Source organism: Cetorhinus maximus, chromosome 26 (genome assembly GCF_964194155.1).
Source record: "Cetorhinus maximus chromosome 26, sCetMax3.hap1.1, whole genome shotgun sequence".
Taxonomy (NCBI): Eukaryota; Metazoa; Chordata; class Chondrichthyes; order Lamniformes; family Cetorhinidae; genus Cetorhinus; species Cetorhinus maximus.
The window spans coordinates 14,025,384-14,048,512 of record NC_135904.1 but is presented as its reverse complement, the minus strand read 5'-3'; the positions used below and the strand labels follow the sequence as shown (position 1 = coordinate 14,048,512).

Sequence of the window (23,129 nt, the reverse complement as noted above, 5' to 3'; positions counted from 1 at the left end):
AGGAAAGTTACACACTATTTTGCAGTACATAACCTGGATTGGTGTTACTTTATATGAGCTTTCGGAGTTACATACCCTAGGTCAGTCAGAGGTGGCTTATCTCTACCCCTTTTGTAGCAAAGCAAAATCTGAGGACCCATCAAGCTTCCATTATTGAGATCAGCTGATAATCCAGTGAGAGTGGTTTCCACACATGTATACCCTTGGGGAACTTCCTCGCCCAACGATTTCACAATGATAGCCAAATCTGTGATCGGTGCTTTCGGTTTAGCTATTTTGTGGCAGCTGTCATTAAACTGTATTTCCTCTTCAAGCGGCTTTGATGCGTTAGTCATGCCTGCCACCACAAAATAGTCGGCAACACGTGGGCCTTCCATCATGGCTGATCACCTAGAATGAAAGAAGATCATTAAGATTGTGCAAACACCAATCTGTCGCTGCAGGTTCACAAGCCGAAGTTAATCTTGAAGAAGGTTTCCCATCCCTAAATCCCCAGGCAAACATCTTCCTTTTTACCAACCCCCCTTCATCTGAAAATGTTGGCTCATGTTGGGTATTCCAAGTGCCATTAATCATTTGGAACCTCACCATCTGACCATATTTCATATGTGAATGGAGGCAGTGAACACTAAACCCAAACTCTGAGTGACACAGAGAAGGGGCAACGAACTGTGATAAAAAGATAATACGAACAATTGAACAAAGAGCAGGAGTAGGCCATTCGGCCCTTCGAGCCAGCTCTGCCATTTAATAAGATCATGGCTGATCTGATAGCAACCTCAAATCTGCATCCCACCTACCCCCGATAACCTATCACCCCTTGCTTACCAAGAATCTATCCACCTCTGCCTTAAAAATATTCAATCCACAGCCTTTTCAGGAAGAGAGTTCCAAAGACTCACAACCCTCAGAAAAAATTTTGCCTCATCTCCGTTTTAAATGGCCGACCCCTTACTTTTAAAAGGTGACCCCTAGTTTTATATTCTCCCCCACGAGGAAACATCCTCTCCACATCCACCCTGACAAGACCCCTCAGGATCTTATATGTTTCAATCAAGTTGCCAAATGAGCTACATGCTACAAAATGGAGCACACTCAATGAGTGAAATGATCTACTTATGTTCCGATGACATTCACACACAGGCCCATCTCACAAGGTCATCTGATACTAATTTAGTTGGAGTAGGGTTAATCTGGGCGGATTCTTTCCCCTTCCTAGCTGAGGCAGCATGACATCAACACCTGGTGCAGAGAGGGCATGAAGGAGATTGGGAACAGGATAGGAGGGAGGTTAGAGAACTGGAAATGAAATAAAGTTAAACAAAGGGAGAAAAGGGTGAGAAAGGATGGGAGGTGGACTTTGAACACAATAATTAGGGAGCGTGAGCAGGAGTAGGTCATTAGGCCCCTCGCGTCTGCTTCGCCATTCAATAGAATCATCGCTGATGTGATTGTGGCCTCAACTCCATTTTCCTGTCCGGCCCATAATCCTCAACTTCCATAACCTCCCAGGATGCGGTTCGTCATCGCTGACCTATGAGGATGGCAGGCGGGTTCCAACAGTGGAGGCCCAATTAATCAGCCTGCAGTGATGTTAGGTGGCAGGCACACTGGAAGAGGTGGGTGCTGCTGAGACAGGTAGGAAAATGCATGGGTACCTTAACCTGGAGGCATCCTTGGTTGTCTGCATTGAAGTCCTAACCAAAAAGAGGCCTGAAGCCAGTTGGACTATCAAGTAGACAAGAAACCCCTCCACAGGATTGTTTTTGGAAGCGATTATAGCCTTTCATCCCCGCAGCCGTAGCATTAGGCATGGAACCTGTGACTCTGACAACCACTCGTTCTGCCACTGGGAGACCTCCTTGATTGATTTATTTATAATTGGTCCTCCAGTTACCTGAAACAACTGCTACCTGTCATTCTACTAAACAAAAACAAGACAAGATTGCAAATTCATACAGCATGATGTAATTAATACTAACAATTTTTTAAAAAACAACTGGATCGAATTTGTGTTCCAAAAATAATTTGATAACAAAATCCACAAGTGGGGCATCCCATCTCTGAATCCCAATACTGATGACAAAGAATAAGATCACAAGCTGGGTGCATGAGAAAGGGATGCACCAAGCAAGCAAGGGAATGGTGTGCGGGAAAGTAGCCAGCTCAATCACACTAAAAGCCAAGCTCTCTGCTTGCAATGCAAGCCTTGTTGTGGCTTTGTCATTACATTTTTGACAGTTTTGAAATCACTAAAATGAATATGTAACTTACACTTTTAGGCTGTATTTGCAAAGGATATTTTATAATACATTCATAATGCACCTTTGGCAGCTTACACTTTTATAGGCAGTAGCTGTTGGGTTCTTTTGAATGCTGATTGCTTTGTGTTCCAACCACCATGATAACACCAAAATCACTTACCTGTAATGCTCTTCATGTGATCTAGCCATTTTTAAATGTGTTAACTCTTCCAGTAGTCCAATTTGAAGCAATGTTGTTTAATTTTTTTTAATTGAGAAATCCAAGTGAAGATCCTAGGGTTATAGTGCAGGATATCAGCAAGCTTGATATGAATGACAAAATATGAGGTGTATCTGAAGTCACTGTGATTAGGTAACACCAAGCTTGGGTTTTAAAAAGACGTAGTATTTTTTCCCCTTGTACAAAGTAAGGGAGGTCCACAGTTTTGGAGTCTTGGGAAAATAAGTTGAGCATGAAAGAGTGCATGTAGTTGCCATTTCAATATAAATGAGATGAATCAGGAAAGCAGATTTGTAGCTTTAAAGGAACAAGACAGGAAAGTTTAGAGCAGAACTGCCAGTAACAGTATTGATATATGAGACAGGAAATGTTGAATAAACAAAAGCACTTTATTGTATATTCCATGTTTAATTAATTGTCAGATTTGTAATTAGTGTTGTACATCATGCAAAGTGCACTTTTGAGTGCTGCAGCTAAAGCGGAAGATCATCACAACACCATTTTTCTGGCATTACATTAAGGTCATCAATTCTCCCATCGGTTCAAATGCCAGAGTAAGCATTTCTACCTATGGCACATGGGTGGATTGGAACGTACCAAGAACACTAGAGTTACAATACAATCACTTCACAGAGTTCCCAGAAAAATACTTCTACATTAACTACAGACTTAATTCAATGGCAGCAAGTTACAAAGCAAACAAATAATCTGAGGTTCAGGATTGTGTGCACACAGGCTGTTAAGTGTTCTTTTCATTTTTTTTGTTAAGAGTCAGGCAAATTGCTGACTACATAAAACTACACAATCTGAATGAAAGTCTTGTTCTACTTTAGTAAAGCCAATGGCACTACAAGAATGTTCAATTGAGGTGAAGGACACACTGCCCTTGGTGTACATTAAACAGGTGCAAGACAGTCGCTTGTAATGGTGTTTATAGCCATCCCCATAATAAACCTGTTACAAAATGTTCCAGAAAATAGTTACATAAAAAGGTCACTAATTATATCTAATTACACTATCAACATCCTCGGGGTTACCATTGACCAGAAATTGCACTGGACCAGCCATATAAATACTCTGGCTACAAGAACAGGTCAGAAGCTGGGAATTCTGTGGCGAGCAACTCACCTCCTGACTCCCCAAAGCCTGTCCACCAACAACAAGACACAAGCCAGGAGTGTGATTGAATACACTCCACTTGCTTGGATGAGTGCGGCTCTAACAACACTCCAGAAGCTTAACATAATCCAGCACAAATCAGCCTGCGTGATTGTCACCCATCCACCTCCTTAAACATTCACTCCCTCCATCACTGACACACAGTGGCAGAAGCATCTACCATCTACAGGATGCAATGCAGCAACTCACCAAGGCTCCTTTGACAGCACCTTTCAAACCTGCGACCTCTAACATCTAGCAGGCCAAGGCAGCAGATGCATAGGAACACCACCACCTGCAAGGTCCCCTCCAAGCCACACACCATCCTGACTTGGAAATATATCACCATTCCCTCACTGTTGCTAGGTCAAAATCCTGGAACTCCCTTCCTAAACAGCACGGTGGATGCACTTACACCATGGACTGCAACAGTTCAAGAAGGCAGCTCACCATCATGCTCCAAAGGAAATTAGGCATGAGCAATAAATGCTGGCCTAGCCAGCAACGCCCACATCTCATGAAAGAATAAAAAAAATGTAACTGCTAAAGATGAAACCAATTAATTAGCTTTAATCTAAATTTCCAAAGCCATTAACCACTTCATGTAACAATTCTGTGATTTTGCAGCAGAGCAAAAGGATACAGCCAAAATTTTAAAACAATTTCAGTGGATTTATCCCTCTTTATGATAACAAGTTGCTTCTTCTGTAATTAATGATCTGCTAGCAATATTGTGGGGACAAGCAGTTTTGAAGTGTAAGATTAAACAGTGGTTAATTCTCCCATTTTCTTTAAAGTGGATATTTCCTAAGTGCTAACTCCCTGGATCTATAAAGCATCGCCCAGTCAAATGGCCGGACAAATAATGAGCTGGTTCTTGGAAAGTGCACAAAACAAGGTCTGAGGTGACTATTTCCTCCTCCCCAATGAAAGTCACTCCCTGTAAGGGATGAATGGCCCCCATCAGTCTCTCCCACTAGAGTTCACTGATTACAGCTCAGTAATTATTGGTGTAATTAGCTAGTTTATCATTGGCTGTGTTGACGCACCCATGGCAACGCCATCTCAGAAACAGTTAATGGAAAGCACCATCAAACTATATTTCCACAAATGGCACCTAACCTGTTGAGTTTTTCAGCATTTTGTTTATATTTCAACATCCACAGTGTTTTTTTTATTCATCCATGGGATGTGAGCCTCGCTGGCTGGGCCAGCATTTATTGCCCATCCCTAGTTGCCCTTGAGAAGGTGGTGGCGAGCTGCCTTCTTGAACCACTACAGTCCATGTGGTGTAAGGGGACACACAGTGCTGTTAGGGAGGGAGTTCCAGGATTTTGGCCCAGCGACAGTGATGGAACGGCGATACATTTCCAAGTCAGGATGGTGAGTGACTTGGAGGGGAACTTCCAGGTGGTGGTGTTCCCATTTATCTGCTGCCCAGGACCCGAACTGAAACAAATTTGGGGTAGCCTCATCTAGTTTTAGTCCCCATACAAAAAGCCCATAATTCAGCACCAACGAACACTCAATTGTAGCCTGGCTTAGACAGTCTGTTAGAATGGCAAAAGGAATGTCATACTGGCACAGAAAATGATACATATCTGCGATTAGGGAGTTTTACTATGTATCTGACTTCAAAACATTCAGATAAAAGCAAAATACTGCGGATGCTGGAAATCTGAAACAAAAACAGAAAATGCTGGAAAAACTCAGCAGGTCTAACAGCATCTGTGGAGAGAAACATTCGGTCTTGACACCGGGCAACAAAAGCAGACAAGTGTCCCATTTCACAGGCTGATATCCCTGAATTCAATATTGAAAAAATACCAAAAGGAAAAACATGTAAAACATATTTGCATACAAACCCATTAAACACAGGAAAGATACTAGAGGACTCAAATATCCTGCAAGAGTGTTATTGTTAATCTATTAAAAATATTTATATGCTATTTTTGCTCTATCGCATAGAGTGAATACCCTGCTTTATTTTCCATCCATGTGACTTTAGATGATAATAGGTCCACACACAAATAGAACTGGCTCTCAATTTTTTTTATTCGTTCATGGGATGCGGGTATCACTGGCTGGGCCAGTATTTATTGCCCTTCCTAATTGCCCATGTTCAGAGGGCATTTACGAGTCAAACGCATTTTTGTGGTAAGACCAGGTAAGGGCAGCAGATTTCCTTCCCTAAAGGACATTAGTGAACCAGGTGGGCTTTTACAATTGTTTCACAGTCATCATCATCAGACTTTTAATTCCAGATTTTTATAGAATTCAAATGCCGTGCTGGGTCTCTACTCTATTCCCTGGGTCTCTGGAATACCAGTCCAGTGACACTACCGCTATCCCATCCTTCATTTCAGATAGTTTAGACAGGTACCTGATGGAAATGTGAAACATAACTTGAAACGACAATTGAAGCTTCACAGGGATGGTACTACATGTTGACTTAGTTTCCCATTCTGCTTAAATAGGTTATGATTGAATGCAGAATAGGCAAGACAACAATACTTAAATCACGAAGATGGTCAAAAGTGGCCATGACACTGGGTATGGCATTTTAAAACAAAAAAGTGTAATGTCCATGAACTATTAAATACAAGTTTGGCTGGAGTTGGTAGAATCTGTGTTTGTGCAGTTTGCTGGAAGAACCAAGTTGGGTGGGCTGAAACCTCAGCCCTTTTTATTTGTTTATGTTAGAATTATAAGATCTCAGCAGAAAATATTACTATTGCATATGAACATATCATGTGCTGAAATGCCCTTTAAATTAGTTTTGAGAATGATTGGCTGGTTATGTATAAATTAATCTTGACACAAAGGGGGAAATAAATAACCCTGTTAAGAAATTTTATGTAGGTTTACATTTGGTCCTCTGAGTGCTAGACCAGCTTGCGTCAAATAAAAGAGGGAGACACAAGAAACCTCCCTTCACCAGATGTGTTTCAAAGCTTATCCAAGGTTATTTGAGTGTTTAAAGCTCAATCTTACTGCAAGACTCTTGGCTGACCTCCCCTTCGACTTGCAGTCTGCCAAATATGTAGTCCTGTCTGCCCGTCCATAACAGATGGCTAGTTATGCCAGCTTCGTTTCACAGCAATCTGTTAGCAGAAAGGGGCTCTTCTGAACTCATGATTTATTTTGTTTTATGTTCCCCCCAAGCTAATTTTACTTTTGGGAAGTAAATAAAAAAGGATTGAGTTGTCATTCTAGCAAAACATTGCCATGGCTGTTCAGTCTTTATGTCGGCACTGATTCCATTACTTTATGGAATATTCCAAATGCTTCTTTTGCAAGTCACGAAAGTTATAGTGAAACTTTGTCTTAAGGGCTGCCTGTATGAAAACCAATCTACTGTTAGTACTAAAGACAATAACAACATTTGCATGCAAATACCTCCTTCAACATAGTAAAATGCTCCAACCCAAGGCGCTTCACAGGAGCATTATCAAATAAAACTTGACACCGTGCCACCTAAGGAGTTATTAGGATAGGCGACCATTAAGAAACATCTTAAAAGGAGAAAAGTGAGGCAGCAAGGTTCAGGAAGGGAATTCCAGAATTTAGGGTCTAGACAGTTGAAGGCACCGGCACCAACGGTGGAACAATTAAAATCGGGGAAGCACGCAAGGCCCAAATTGGAGGAATGCAGAGATCTTAGAGGATTGTTGGGCTTGTGGAGATTAGAGAGATAGGGAGTGGGAAAATGTGCACAAAAAGATGAGAATTTTTAAAATGAGCCATTGCCAGGCCAATTATAGTTAAGTCAATAGACAAATATCATTGTACCTTCCACTAACAGCCAACATTCAGATTTTCTTACATTTTTAACCTGTTGTTCTATTTATTGCATTAGTCTTTTCTTGCAATATCTTCCTATCACATTGTATCTATATTGAAATCCTTTTGATGTTGTCTCCATTCTGTGATTCAAACTTTAACGACACAATGGTCTATTTTTTTTCTGTGATGTTTCCATTTAGGGATGTTGTCATCAGTCAGGCAGCCATCAAATCAAAGACATCAGTACAACTCTACGCCCACTTTGAAACTTTGAATGTACTTCCATCATATGACTGAACGCATAACATTTCAGGTCACTATTTCACAACATCTGTACATTTTCTTGGCACTGCAAAGACCCAAAAGATTCTGTCCATACAGCCTGTTACAATGAGCTAATTAAATTTTACCATATTGTAACTAAATAAAAATCTAGCCAGTACATTATGTTCTCCCATAAAAGCCCGCCCATCCGTTATAAAAGTTTCTCTGTCACAAGATTGTCATATACTGAATGAGTTCAAGCCCCAAAAGTGAAGTAATAACTCTCCAGATGCAGAGATCCAGAAAATCACTTCTAAAAGGAAGGGTGAGAATAACGGAGGAGAGTCAGACAATGACATGAATCACCACATCAGATAGCCACCAGAACGATTCAGCCATTTGTAACCTGGATCAAAATGGGATACTCTTTTTATGTTAACACATGCACCTCAGACCTGTTCTAGCTGTCATGGATTATTGACATATTTGCATATCTGTTTCATTACAACAATATCATTTCTTTCATCAGCTGGACATTTTGACAGTTGGCTAAATAGTAATGTTTTTGATAAACATTTTTACCTCAAATGGTTGAATGAACTCAAAAACAGAAACCATTTATACATAAAATGATACTTGACGGTTCACTCAGCAATTACCTTCCTGTTGAACATAGACCTAGGACCCGCACATAAAATAGTTCAGCAATGATTCGCCACCAGTATGCACAAGAGCAAAGTGCGATACTATTTCTGAAGCTTATGTTGAATGCAGCTGTGTGAGTGCAAGGAGCAAAAAACTGAAAATTTGCAATGAGAATTGGAGGTCAGACTTTTTGGCTATTTAAGTTACCCATTAAGAATCTTGTGTGATGAGAGAGCTTACTTCTTATCTTGGATTTTGAACATGATGTCTTGGAACAGAGAAATGTTTCCAGTGGCAGGAGGGTTAGTACCCGGAGAACACAGATTTTGGTTGTTTGCCGAAAGAAGCAGAGGTGACAGGGGAACTTTAAAAAAAAACACAGCAGGTTATGATATTCTGGAATGTGTGAAAGGGCGGTGGAAGCAGATTCAGTAGTAACATTTAGAATAGAATTGGATAAATACTTGAAGTAAGAAAAATTACAAATGAGGAAAAAGCAGGGGAGGGGGATTAATTGGATACTCTACTAAGGGACAGGCATGATGGGCCAAATGTTCACCTTTAACAGGGCCCCTTCAATTGCTACAATGTCCTTGTTTCCTAAAATTGCTCCCTTACATCCTTTCACTGAGGAATCAACCCCCAATCCCTCAGTTTGGTCAATGTCCTGAAGCTGGGAAGATGAATACAGTCACAGAAGCACATGAAGCAAGTCTGCTGAAGATCAGAGGTAAAAAAAAAAGGCAGTAACAAGCTGTACTTTGAGTGACACAAATAGACAAAAATATATAATATATATAAAAGTGAAGTAAAAAAAAAGAGAAGCTAAATAAGCTGATGTGGCAGGTAAAAGGCTAAAAAGGGGAGTGAAAAAGTGGCAGAGTGCAACTGGAACAAGAACACGGAACAAGTTGTTTATTCACTTAAGCTAGTGTTGATGCTTCCCTAAAATCTGCAAACTTGAAAGTGTAAAATGTTTGAGAAGGACATATGCCATCTGTGTAAGTAGTACTGCACTACAGCAAAGCTTGTTTTCTTGGAGATGTACATGGTAGCAAAACAGATTTTAAAAGTACTTGACATGCTAATGGCTCCAAAATGGAACAGAAAACTTAGAAAGTGAGTGTCTGCAAACCATTCGACCTGGAGATGCATCACAATACTGCCCATTCCTGTCCTTATCCAGGGCTCCATTTTCCAGTTAGGGTAACAAGATAGTAACCACCCATGCTGATTTCTCCCCTCCCCAACCCAAACCACTGATAGCAAATGTAGTCCAGTCATCTAACTCAGCAACAGACCAGGGGAGCTCAAGTCTAGAGACTTTGTTTATATAGCACATATAACACAAGGTCAGTGCATCTGCTCACTTAGCCACCACAGTGGCAAACCACATCTTTCTAATGAACATGTACTGTATAGCAAATCAAACTGAGAAAACTTAGCAAGTTTTGAAAACCATAACTTCCAATTGTACTGGCGTGGTCAACATTGAAGAAATAACATTCGCATGCAGGTAGTATGAAACAGGGTGCTTTTTTCTGCAAGTCAATAGCATACTTGCCAACTTAAAATTGTCAGCAAAAGCATTGAGGCCAAGTTAGGTACAATGAATCTAGAGTTACTGGTTCTTCATTATAGTCCCAAAATTAATCAATATTTAGCTATTTCAGTTTAAAAGAATTCCTGCTTGCATGACAAATATCTAGATCTCAATTTTCGATGAACACTGGAATGCAATCTATCCAAACAAAAAGGATAAGTGTTAAAACCCAGCTTTAAAACAATATGACAGAACATAACTATCCAACTGTTTGCTGCCGTTTTTAAACTGGAGATTTGAGGAAATACAGGAACAGGCAAGGACTGATAACTGTCAGCAGGATCCTTCAGCTTGTTATATGGAAGCTCATTTTACATTACTGCTGAGCTACTATTGGATGCTGCAACTTAATGGTTGGTGCTGCAATGCAGAGCAAGAACATTAATTTATGTCTGTAATTCCGTACATCTTGATCCCAGACCATTATTAGTAGGAAGATTTAAAAGCGAGTCTAAAAGTCCAAGTTGTTTGTGGTCACATATCCGCCAATTAGTTGCTACACAACTGGAGTTGTCAAATCCCAGTGCAACACTGACCCACCCCTTCCATCAGAAAAGCAGACATGGAAAAATTGCATTGGCCACAGTTATTGCCAAGAGGAAAATGGGGAAAGTTTTGCTCATCTTCTACAGAAACACACAAATACATTTTGCTGCCAACAGTGTAGTGGAGATGGCTACCCTTTTTGTTTTAAGGTTTTCATGCAAACATATGAATCAGGAGCAGGGGTAGGCCATTCAATCCCTCGAGCCTGCTCTGCCATTCAATCCAGTCATGGCTGATCTGATTGTGGCTTCAATTCCACATTCTGCCTACCCCCGATATTTTTTGGCTCCCTTGTTAGTAAGTATCTATCTACCTATACCTTAAAAATATTCAAAGGCTCTGCTTCCACCGCATTCTGAGGAACAGAGTTCCAAAGACTAATGACCCTCAGGGAAAAAATTTCTCCTCGTCTCAGTCTTGAATGGGAGATCCCTTATTTTTAAATGATGTGCACTAGTTCTGGTTTTTGTGCAGAAGTAGGCCAGAGGCAAGGAACCACACAAGTGGAAAATGTTAGCTGGGCTGTCAGTTTGTAGATGTGAGCACCAGGGTACTGCTTTCGTATAGGTGCCATCTCTACCTGCTTAAAATCTAAACAATGTGCAAAATTATTTTTCTCCCCTTATTTGAAGTGGAATTTAGAAGAACAGATACTGTTTTTTCAGAGAAAAACTATGTCACAGAAGTGGGCCATTCAAACCATGAATACTTTGATAGACTGCCACTGATGTCACTTAGGTGTTTTTTTAGTATGTGTTTCTGTCTCTTTAAAATTTAATTTCCAAAACTCCAAGCAATGTCTTGTCCTCCTTTGCTCTCCCCACATCAATCATAAGCCATAAAGACAGGCAAACTCTCCATGCCTGGCTAAATTTGCTTTAAGGTCGGCATAAGGGAGAGCACATTTCAGAGGCAATTTGCTTCAACTACTTCCTGCTTTTTCTGTGGGAAGAGTCCAAGATCAGTGTCATACCCCCAAAGACACAAGAAAAGGAATTATCCTGCTTACCCTGCAGCAGCACAGCTTGCTGCCACTTCTTTTCTATACAGTACATCATTTTATATTAAAAAAACACTTGAAATCATCAAATCTTCCACAGCTGTCCATGAGTTTTTTTAATTTATTCTTTTCATGGGACATGGCCAGCATTCTTGTTGCCCATCTCTAATAATGGTTTCATCATTACTTTTTAATTCCAGATGTATTAACTGAATTTAAACTGCACCAGCTGCTGTGGTGGGAGTTGAACCTTGGGGCTCTGGGTTACATTACCAGTAACATTACCATTATGCCACCACCACCTCCAACAAAAATGTAACGTTTTCAACTTACATTGAAGTGTGTTAGGTTTATGGATACTATGTTTATGTCTTTGCAAATGATATAAACGATTACAATTCTTACAAATGCACATGACCATCAAAGCACATAATATGCCCACTCAAAACACATTAACATTCATGCAGAGCTTGGGTTTTCCCAGTGGCTGAACAAGGTGAACCATTGGGTAGTTGAGCCATATAGATGGGGAAGATCCCAAGTGTGATTACTGCTCAGTGCTGAATTTGCTTGCCCCGGCCATTGTTATAGCATGGTGCACCTTTAACCATGTTTTTATTTTATTTTGCTGCTCAAAATAGTCAATGGTGTCCACTTTTCTTTTCAAAACAAATGCACCTAATGCTTGGATAGGTATACTGAACAATTTACAAGGTTTAAGTCCCAACCTTTACCCAAACAGCTGACAGTAATGCTCAGGGCAGTTTCTGAACTGTTACAATTCTTCATCTTGTGCCATCCTATTTCCTGTTTTTGCAATCCAGTCTCTTGCTGCGTTTTTCCTCCTTCGTCGACTATGCCGCATACATCACATCATCATTATCTGGTCAGAGCTACCATACAGCAGGATGTTTCACAACTTCCTCAGGCTACCAAAATGGGTTTAACTGCTGATGCAAACAATTATATTAATTAAGAGTGTGAAAATCAAATAGAGTCACAATCCAATTGTATAAACATTGTGGGTACAATATTCAAACAGGCCTCACTGTTAAAATCAAAATCTCACCCTTCAGGGACAGAAAGAGTCAGCTCAGATTAACTTTTTTTATTCATTCGTGGAATGTGGGCATCGCTGGCTAGGCCAGCATTTATTGCCCATTTGAATTGCCCTCGAGAAGGTGGTGGTGAGTTGCCTTCTTGAGCTGTTGCAGTCCATCTGGTGTAGGTACACCCACAGTGCTGTTGGGTGGGATGGGGAGCAGGAGGCAGTTCCAGGATTTTGACTCAGCGACATTGAAGGAATGGCGATATACTTCCAAGTCAGGATGGTGGGTGGCTTGGAGGGGAACTTGCGGGTGGTGGTGTTCCCATGTGTCTGCTGCCCTTGTCCTTCTAGGTGGTAGCGGTCCTGGGTTTGGAAGGTGCTGTCTAGGGAGCCTTGGCGAATTCCTTCAGTGCATCTTGTAGATGGTACACACACTGCTGCTACTGTCGTCAGTGGCAGAGGGAGTGAATGTTTGTGGGTGGGTTGTCAGTGAAGCGGGCTGCTTTGTCCTGGATGGTGTCAAGTTTCTTGAGTGCTGTTGGAGCTGCATGCATACAGGCAATGGAGAGTATTCCATCACACTCCTAACTTGGTCCTTGTAGATGGTGGACAGGCTTTGGGGAATCAGGAGGTGAGTTACTCATTGCAGATTCTTAGTCTCTGACCTGCTCTTGTAGCCACAGTATTTATATGGTTCAGTTTCTGGTCGATGGTAACCCCCAGAATTTTGATAGTGGGGTATTCAGTGATGGTAATGCCACTGAATGTCAAGGGGGCAATGGTTAGATTCTCTCTTGTTAGAGATGGTCATTGCCTGGCACTTATGTGGCACGAATGTTACTTGCCACTTGTCAGCTCAAGTCTGGATATTGTCCAGGTCTTGCTGCATTTGGACATAGGCTGCTTCAGTATGAGTCATCGCGAATGGTGCTCAACATTGTGCAATCAGCAAACATCCCCACTTCTGACCTTATGATGGGAGGTAGGTCATTGATGAAGCAGCTGAAGAAGGTTGGGCCTAGGATGGCAAAACAGCAAATCAATATGGTTCATCACACCAAGGGAGGGCTCCATCAAACAGCACTGTGCACAAAATAAATATTTGGGTGATGGTGCAATGCAGTGTTAAGCACTGCTGCAGAATCATGCAAAGCCCATCCACTCTGCTTCCAGTTGACACTTCAACGCTCCCATTGTTGCTCCAGGTACCAATAGGAACATTCATCCTATATGCCAAGGGGTTGTTCCCATTTGTGATCATATATCGTATGTCAGCAAGCTCTGAAAAGCACAAATGCCAATCAAACCTCTGCCCAATCAGGGACCCTAAACTTTGTACCAATGTGTTTTCCTAAGGATTACATACCATCAGGAGGGTTGGGGATACTGGAGGTAAACTTTCAATCTAAAAAGCTCAGATTACTGACAAATTTAAGCAAGGGCCCTAAAAGCCGAAATAAAAATTTGTCAGAATTCTGACAAATCATAAGTTCCTCGAAGCGTGGTAGAGCATATTTCCTGTAGCAGGCAATGCAAAAGGAATATGAGTACAGCACACATTTTGCAGACATCAAACTCAGTTTATGGAGGTTCAGATGCACTCTGGCATCTGTTACATGCTAAACTGAAATTAGTCACTTGAGTTTACCTGCCTAGACACTTATTTTTCTTTTAACCAGCAGGCTCTTATTCATTGAAATTATAGAATGCTGTGATCACAAGTCTCAACTGAGGTCAGTTTAGGTTTTAAATTAACATGCATGAGAAATTATGTAATGAGTAGGTAGGTCAGGTGTTTCTCACGTGTCAGTGCAGACTCGATGGGCCGAATGGCCTCTTCTACACTGTGATTCTGCATGGGGTAAATTATTAAATTGCTTTTTTGAAGTCTTCAGTTCAACTTCCCTATTTGTTCATTAAAGTGCAATATAGAAAGAATGTCGGTACTATAAAAGGACTCTACTGTTCACCTTCCAAAACAATCCTGAATGTCCTCCCCAACTCCAAAAATAAAACAAGCAACACCTTGTTTTACATTAGTATTGTGATTGTTCAGACACAAAGCAAACTTAAACATTGAAGCAAGCTGCTAAAAAATTAATAGTGTGGTTAAAAATTCACAAGCAAATGTTTCTAATAATATATTTCTTGCCTGGATCCTGCTTCCACTTCCCTGATCTCCAAATGCAGTATTGTTTAAAACAACAGAAGGGATTTAAATAATCTTCCTGTACATAATTAAAGCTATTTTGCTCTCTTTTGTGAAAGCTGCACCAATACCAGTTATAGTGGAATAAAAAGACATTTAAAGTGCTTAAATCAGGCTTCTGAGTGACTTCTCCACACATTGTGCAAATGGGCCAAAGGGCACCACTTTCAGACCTGAAAGCTGCCTGGTCTATCTCAAATTACCCTGGAAAGGCAAAGTATCTAAAAAAATTTGAACAGGTCAAGCAAGCCATTTCGTGTTGCTACTATGTAGTGGCTACGCGAGTAATATTTTCCACTAACAGGATGCGGCTGACCGCCCAGAAAGAAGTTGTACCTACCTCAAAATTGAGCAAAATTGTCTATGAATTTCAATGCCGGTGTGATGTCAGGTACATAGGCCATATGTTCCAATGTTTGGCTGATTGAATCAAACAGCATGTCCTTTCAGTTGTTCATAATAGGCAGAGTACAGGCCATACTCAACCAGTCTGCACTTGCAAAACCCAAAACAAAATGTCTACTGCAATTCCGCGATTGGACAGCACTTGGCAGTTAACTGTCAGTTACCATCAACTGGTGCACTCTCTATGACAAAGTCTCTACCAATCAGAGTCCACTTGCCAATCAATCAGCACTCTCTTCTCATACAGTATAAATCTGTTGGTTTCCCTCACATTGATATTCTTCTAAATTGTCCTGATGTGTGCAAGTTGAAAAGCTTTGATTAAAAAAGTCTCTTTTTCAGCAATACTCAAGTTCTGTATGACCAAACAAGGAATATTTGCAGTCATTGTTGCAATATAGGAAACGCAGCAGCCAATTGCCAAATGCAGTAATTAAACAAAGTGGGAGCAAGGAAAACATTGTCATACTACTATGCATTATGGTCAAGACCTTAATATTTAAAACTAGAAGTACAGTCTGAGCTTTTTTAAAATTCATTCATGGGATGTGGGCAATGCTGGCTAGGCCAGCATTTATTGCCCATCCCTAATTGCCCCTTTTGTCCATGCTTGAACCAAGGCTGTAATGAGGTCAGGAGCTGAGTGAACCTGGCAGAATACAAACTGAGTGTCATTGAGCAGGTTATTGCTAAGCAAGTGCCACTTGATAGCACTGTTGATGACCCTCTCCAGCACTTTATTGATAATTGAGAGTAGACTGATGAGGTGGTAACTGATCGGGTTGGATTTGTCCTGCTTTTTGTCTACAGGATATACCTGGGCAGTTTTCCACATTGTCGGGTAGATGCCAGTGTTGTAGCTGTACTGGAATAGCTTGGTTAGGGGCACGGCAAGTTCTGGACCACAAGTTTTCAGTACTATTGCCGGAATGTTGTCAGGGCCCATAGCCTTTGCACTACCAGTGCCTTCAGCAGTTTCTTGATATCATGTGGAGAGTGAATCGAATTGGCTGAAGACTGGCATCTGTGATGCTGGGGACCTCCGGAGAAGGCCGAGATGGATCCTCCACTTGGCACTTCTGGCTGAAGATTATTGCAAATGCTTCAGCCTTATCTTTTGCACTGATATGCTGGGCTCCTCCATCGTTCAGCATAGGGATATTTGTGGAGCCTCCTCCTCCAGTGAGTTGTTTAATTGTCCATCACCATTCATGGCTGGATATGGCAGAGCTTAGATCTGACCTATTGGTTGTGGAATCACTTAGCTCTGTCTAACGCTTGCTGCTTATACTGTTTGGCACTCAAGTAGTCCTGTGTTATAGTTTCACCAGGTTGACACCTCACTTTTAGGTATGGCTGGTGCTGCTCCTGGGATGCCCTCCTGCACTCTTCATTGAACAAGGGTTGATCCCTTGGCTTGGCGGCAATGGTAGAGTGGAGGATATGCCAGGCCATGAGGTTACAGATTCTGGTTTAGTACAATTCTGCTGCTGATGACCCACAGCATCTCATGGTTGCCCAGTCCTGTGTTGCTAGATCTGTTTGAAATCTATCCCATTTAGCACGGTGGTAGTGTCACACAACACAATGGATACTATCCTCAACGTGAAGACAAGACTTCATCTCCAAAAAGGATTGTGCAGTGGTCACTCCTACTGATATTGTCATGGACAGATGCATCTGCAGCAGGCAGGTTGGTGAGGGTAAGGTCAAGTATGGACTCCCAGGGCAACTCCTGGGAGGTGGTGTGCCGCCACCTCTACTGGTTCTGTCCAGCCGATGGGGCAAGATATATCCAGGGATGGTGATGGTGGTGTCCGAGCATTATCTGTAAGCTTTGATTTCGTGAGTATGACTATGTCAGGCTGTTTCTTGACTAGTCTGTGAGACAGCTCTCCCAATTTTGGCACTAGATGTTAGTAAGGAGGACTTTGCAGGATCGACAGGGCTGAGTTTGCTGTTGTCATTTCCAGTGCGTAGGTCAATGCCGGGTGATCTGTCCAAGTTCATTCCTTTTATACTTTTTAGTGGTTTGATACAACAGAGTGGCTTGCTAGGCCATTTCAGACAGCATTTGAGAATCAACCACATTGCTATGGACCTGAAGTCACATGCAAGTCATGCCAGGTAGAGCGGCAGATTTCCTTCCCTAGAAGGCATTCCTTTCCTTTCTGAACCAGATGGGTTTTCATGACAATCGACAATGGTTTCACGGTCATCATTAGGCTTTTAATTGGTCAGGAAAGTAAAAGCCCATGGGATTCAGGGTAATGTGGCAAACTGGATAAAAGGTTGGCTTTGTAACAGGAAACAAAGGCTAATGGTCGATGGATGTCCTTGCGAATGGAAAGTTGTCTCAAGTGGTGTTCCACAAGGCTCAGTGTTGGGACCCTTGCTGTTTGTGTTATATATTAACGATTTGGACGTGAACGTTGGGGGCACGATTGGGAAATTTGCAGATGACACAAAGATTGGCCAAGTAGTGGATAGTGTAGAGGTTAGCCATAATCTCCAAAACAATATAGATGGGTTGGTGGAGTGGGCGGTAAAGTGGCAGATGGATTTTAACATAGAGAAGTGTGAGGTCATACATTTAGGGAAGTCAAACAGTTACAGGGATTACACAATAAATGGGAATATACTAAGAGGGGTAGATGAAGTGAGAGATCTTGGAATACAAGTACACAGGTCCCTGAAGGCAGCAGTTCAAGTCGACAAGGCGGCATATGGAATGCTCTCCTTCATTGGCAGAGGTATAGAATATAAAAGTAAGGATATAATGTTGGAATTGTATAAAACACTGGTGAGGCCACAACTGGAGTATTGTGTGCAGTTCTGGTCACCACATAACAGGAAGGACGTAATAGCTCTGGAGAGAGTGCAGTGGAGGTTTACAAGAATGTTGCCAGGGTTAGAAAAGTGTAGCTACAAGGAGAGATTGGATAGGCTGGGGTTATTCTCCTTAGAACAAAGAAGGCTGAGAGGTGACTTGATTGAGGTGTACAAAATTATGAGGGAAATAGATAGAATGGACAGGGTAAAATTGTTTCCCTTGATGGAGAATTCTAGAACCAGAGGACATAGATTCAAGATAAGTGGCAGAAGGTGTAGGGGGGACATGAGGAAGAACTTTTTTACGCGGAGGGTAGTGGGTGTCTGGAATTCGCTGTCCAAGTTGGTGGTAGAGGCAAAAACTTTAAACTCTTTTAAAAAGTAGCTGGATCTGCACCTAAAATGCTGTAAGCTGCAGGGCTATGGGCCGGGTGCAGGAAGGTGGGATTAGAAAGGGAACCTGGGTGTCCTCGGGCTGGCATGGACAAGATGGGCTGAATGGCCTCCTTCTGTTCTGTAACTTTTCTATGGTTCTATGGTTCTAATTCCAGATTTTTACTGAATTCAAATTTCACTATTGTCATGGCCATAGAGCTCTACAGCACAGAAAAAGGCCCTTCGGCCCATCGAGTCTGCACCGGCCAAACAAGTACCTAACTATTCTAATCCCATTTTCCAGCACTAGGCCCCTAGCCTTGTATGCCATGGCATCGCAAGTGCACATACAAATACTTCTTAAATGTTATGAGGGTTTCTGTCTCTACCACCCTTTCAGGCAGTGAGTTCCAGATTCCCACCACCCTATGGGTGAAAAATTTATGTTTTTTTTTGCTTTGTGCTGATAAGCACAACCCAAATAAATGAACCATTTAAAGAAATAGCAAAGTGGGAGAAGGATTCGTTTAATTCAATAGAGGTCACTAAATAGCATAATAGTTCATCCTCACATTGTGCAATGATGTGGCATATATTGTCCAGACATTAAATAATATCAGCAAAAACTCAGTATATAATGAAAGTCCAGTAATTTTATGCCAGTAAACACATAACCAAAAACAATGAGAAAAGTTCTGAACATGTCAAAACATTTCTAAACCAGCTGCTATTTTGCACAATATACAGAACTGAATTACACTTGTAAAAAGCAACTATCTTCCGACTTAGATGAGTGGACTAAACAGATAATGCAGGTGTTGGCAATAGACAATGTGTAAGTAATATCACAAGGTCAAACTTCTTGCGAGAAAGGTACCAGAATGGAAACAAACTAATATGCTGTGTTGACAGAACTACTGAATTTACAAAGATATTTCATATCATATGCCTGTTCTTCAACTGGAGCTGTCTTCATTTCTCTTCCCTTTCACCATATCCTTTGATATACTTCCTTTCCAAATACTTCTTCAATTATCTTGCCAAAAATGTTTTAGTCTGTGTGCGAACAGCTACATAAAATTAAATCATTCCATGTTCTAATAACAGTGTCAAAAGCTCCTAATTTCCCCCTTAATTTCTTTCAGTGATAATCTTGAGTCTCTCTGCCACCCCCATTGTTACTTACCGTTCACAAACAACCTTCCAAGAGAATCACAGAATTGTTACAGCACATTAATAATTATCCTTTCAAAATATGTCAATTTTGTAACCCTGAAATAGACTTTCTTCTTAACCTACTCTGTTCCAGTAAAAAAACTTTTTTGATAACATATCATTGCAATGAAGCTTCATTATGCCTCATGGCTCTCATGTCCTTCTACAATATGGTGGGATATGAATCCACAGCATTACCCTGGGTCTCTGGATTGCTAGTCTAGTGACAATACCACCATGCCACCACTTCCCCCAACTAATATTCCCTTAACTTGTTTCAACCCAAAAAGAATACAACATACCAAAATCTCCACAAACAGTAAACACTGTAATCTTATATGGCAAGTATAGATACAACTACTATAAACACAACATTTTAAGATTACAACTGTGTCAGTTCTTTAGTACAAGGCAGCATGAAACAATCTCGTCAGAATCAGAAGCGAGGAAAAGCCTAATCTGCTCATGTTCATGCAGAACAACGTTGATGTATCGGGCACCACATCTAAAATGACTAGGCTACCCCATGTTACAATCTCCGTAGAAACCGTTAACATTTAAAGAGAAATTAGAAATGCCCATTAACATTTAAAATCACTGCTAGTTTCTGATAGCTCTATTCCCCTGGTCCACAGTTGTTCAACAGCGCTTGGCAAATTCTTTCTTCTTGTCTTCTGAATTCAGGGCTTACACCCACCAACTTCGGTGCTTTCAGCTACAACCCCAAAGAGATGATGACATCTGCAGGAGATTTATCTCCAAAGCTTGGAAATTCATTACTTTCAGTTTTGACTCTTGGCTGCACACATTTGACTTGGAAACATTCTTTAACCTAACTGAAGTCAGCTCTGTAATCCCAACTACCTGCAAGAAATGAACGCAACAAGAACAAATGCACTGGTTATAATCCTTGCTCTGCTAATTTAAACAAAGGCAGGGGTACCAATAGCATTGTTACAACTTAAAACTACTTAGTGAATGACTGAAATTGCATGACATGAAATGACAGTCAAACATGAGTTTGGCATTCCATCCAAAGTATCTGATGTTTATGAAAACTGAACAGCATGAAATGTTTGCCTTCTGTGGAGTCATGCCCAGTAGAAACGTGGATCAGATGGCAACAAAAATTTCCCTCAGGATCTAGAGAAATGGAATAAAAATGCTGTTCTAAGTCTCCACCCAAAATGCTCAGCTGTCTTCACTTCTAAATGCTGTGCAATTCAAGTAGGTCCCATTTTTGGTGGAAGAAACCTTAGTTCTCAAAGGTGGAAAAGCAAAACGTTCATCTACTGAGCCACACAATCCCCTCATTTACAACATTTTTTACTTTTTTCAATCACAATTTTGGAGCTATAAAATCTGTGTCAAAAACAGTGTACTTCTACCAAATCTGAAATCCCTTGTTTCATGAGCAAACATCAAGGTAACAAATAGAAATACAGTTAATTGCAACAATATTGTTTTACCTTCTCACGCATTCCATTATAGCCTTGTACCATAGCACTCATATCACTGCTTCCTTACAGACCTTCCGAAGTTTCTAAACGCTTCTTCCTCCCAGGACAGCACCATAGTTCCCAAAAATTCTTGACTGTCCCATCAAAATACGATCAAGCTCAAAGTCATTGGCAACAAATTCAAAACAACTATTGCAGGGATATCAATAACTGTGATGCATTATGTTTTTTGTGTTCTTACGCAAGTGTTGCTAGAATTTTGAATCAACCCCTGCTTTAGAGTTGCTTGCTCCAGATAGTGTTTTGCAATCTGGGGCGTGATAATTACACAACACCATATTACACAAAGAAATGGAGTAGCAGGTGAGCAATAGAGCATTGCAATCTATTTTGGGTGATGTCTTGCATCTATTTAACTTGTTAATATTATCCGATTACTGCTTTTCAAACATCTCTCATCAATTTTTCTCAATTCTATCTAACATTATTTCCATTACAGGGAAATAACTTCAAATAAAGGATGGTCTGTCCAATAAATTATTTTGATTTTGTTTCTGTAGAATTCTATTTAGACACCTCAATTTGAGTGTAAAATTATCATAATATTACAATGGGTACAATCAATAATAATTTGTATAATAACAAATAGATATGCTTGCTAGTTTTAAATCATTTTTAAAAAAATGTTCAATGTTATACCTGATTGTTGTAGAAGTGCAAGTGTAGAGGTGGTCATTTGGCTCACTACGCCACGCCACTGCTCAGCCCACAATAAGCCATCAAGTCTAATTTTTTGCTCTTTCGCCATACCCTTTAACCACAAGTTAACGCAAAGAAATATGTTAAACTCTGATTGAGTCAGCTTCAATAGATACTTGTGGTAATGTATTCAATATTCTGAAAAAGCTTTGAGTGAAAGACATCTCTTCCAATGTTTCCCTTTATGATCCATAATAAGTTCACGTTCCTCAATATCCATTCATTTCTTAACTATTAAATCTCCCCATAATCTTCTCTGCAGCAGTGAACGCCTCTCTTAATTTGTTAATTTTCCTATATCTCTCAATCCTATCCCCTTAGTGAATCAATGCTGCATCTTTCCCACATACCAGCTTTCATTGAAAATTGAACACAAATCTCCTGCAATCTTTTTTTTAGTTTGCCTTGGTTCCTAATTTGAAATCTGCAAATTTTGATATAAGTTGATGATTACAACGAATCTGTAAGCATCTCAAAAAGGCACATTGCAGTGAGCCAGGAACCTCAAAGACAGAATAGTTCTCAAAGAGAATGAAAGAAAAATTCAGCTATCCTGAAAATGATTTATTTCCACTAAATCATCCAGCTATCTGAATAAAATCGTTGCTTAAAACAACTGCAGGATTGATAACCACAATAATTGACTTGACTGTCAAATAATGTGGAGTTTCTTACAATACTCAATTACTGCTGCTACTGTGATGATTTGCTCTTCCTTGCTATCTCAATCTGTTTCTTCACTTTTCATTCCAGTGTTTCTTGAACTTGCAAATTTTAAATCAAGTTGCATAAAAATAAATACGTTGGGCAGCGTACCCACTCTAAGTATAGCCAGCCTTTCCAGTATGTCCTGCCTATCAATTTTCAGTCCATCCATTATCTGTACCATTTCCTCTTCTTCATTAAACACTGATACAAAGTACTCATTAAGCATTCTAGCCTTGCCCTCCATCTCTAAACATATACTATATCACCCATTGCCTCTTATGGGCCTCTTACCACCCAAACATTATTTACATGCTGGCAAAAGATTTTTGGGTTACCTTTTGTGTTTTTTTTAAATAAAATATTTCATGGAATGTGTCACTGGCTAGGCCAGCATTTTTATTGCCCATTCTTAATTGCCCTTGAGAAAGTGGCGGTGAGCTGCCTTCTTGAACTGCTGCAGTCCATGTGGTATACCCAGAGTGCTGTTAGGGGGAGAGTTCCAGGATTTTGACCCAGCGACAGTGAAGGAACGGTGATATTGTTCCAAGTCAGGATGGTGTGCGGCTTGGAGGGGAACTTGCAAGTGGTGGTGCTCCCATGCTCCTGCTGTTTGTCCTTCTAGGTGGTGGAGG

The 23,129-nt window shown here is 40.7% G+C and overlaps 1 protein-coding gene across 5 annotated transcripts in view; it reads right to left on the bottom strand.

Annotated features, from left to right (window-relative positions):
• Positions 1 to 23,129, bottom strand: part of dennd4a (DENN/MADD domain containing 4A) — a 155,838-nt gene that overhangs the window by 112,287 nt on the left and 20,422 nt on the right. For 4 of the 5 annotated variants that reach the window (XM_078530153.1, XM_078530156.1, XM_078530157.1 and 1 more), the window contains exon 2: positions 76 to 390. In XM_078530153.1, coding sequence (XP_078386279.1) covers positions 76 to 380 — 305 coding nt within the window. In that variant the 5' untranslated portion in view covers positions 381 to 390. Of the gene's footprint in view, positions 1 to 75; positions 391 to 8,955; positions 13,553 to 23,129 lie in introns of all 5 variants that reach the window. The other variant, XM_078530154.1, reaches the window with a different exon arrangement.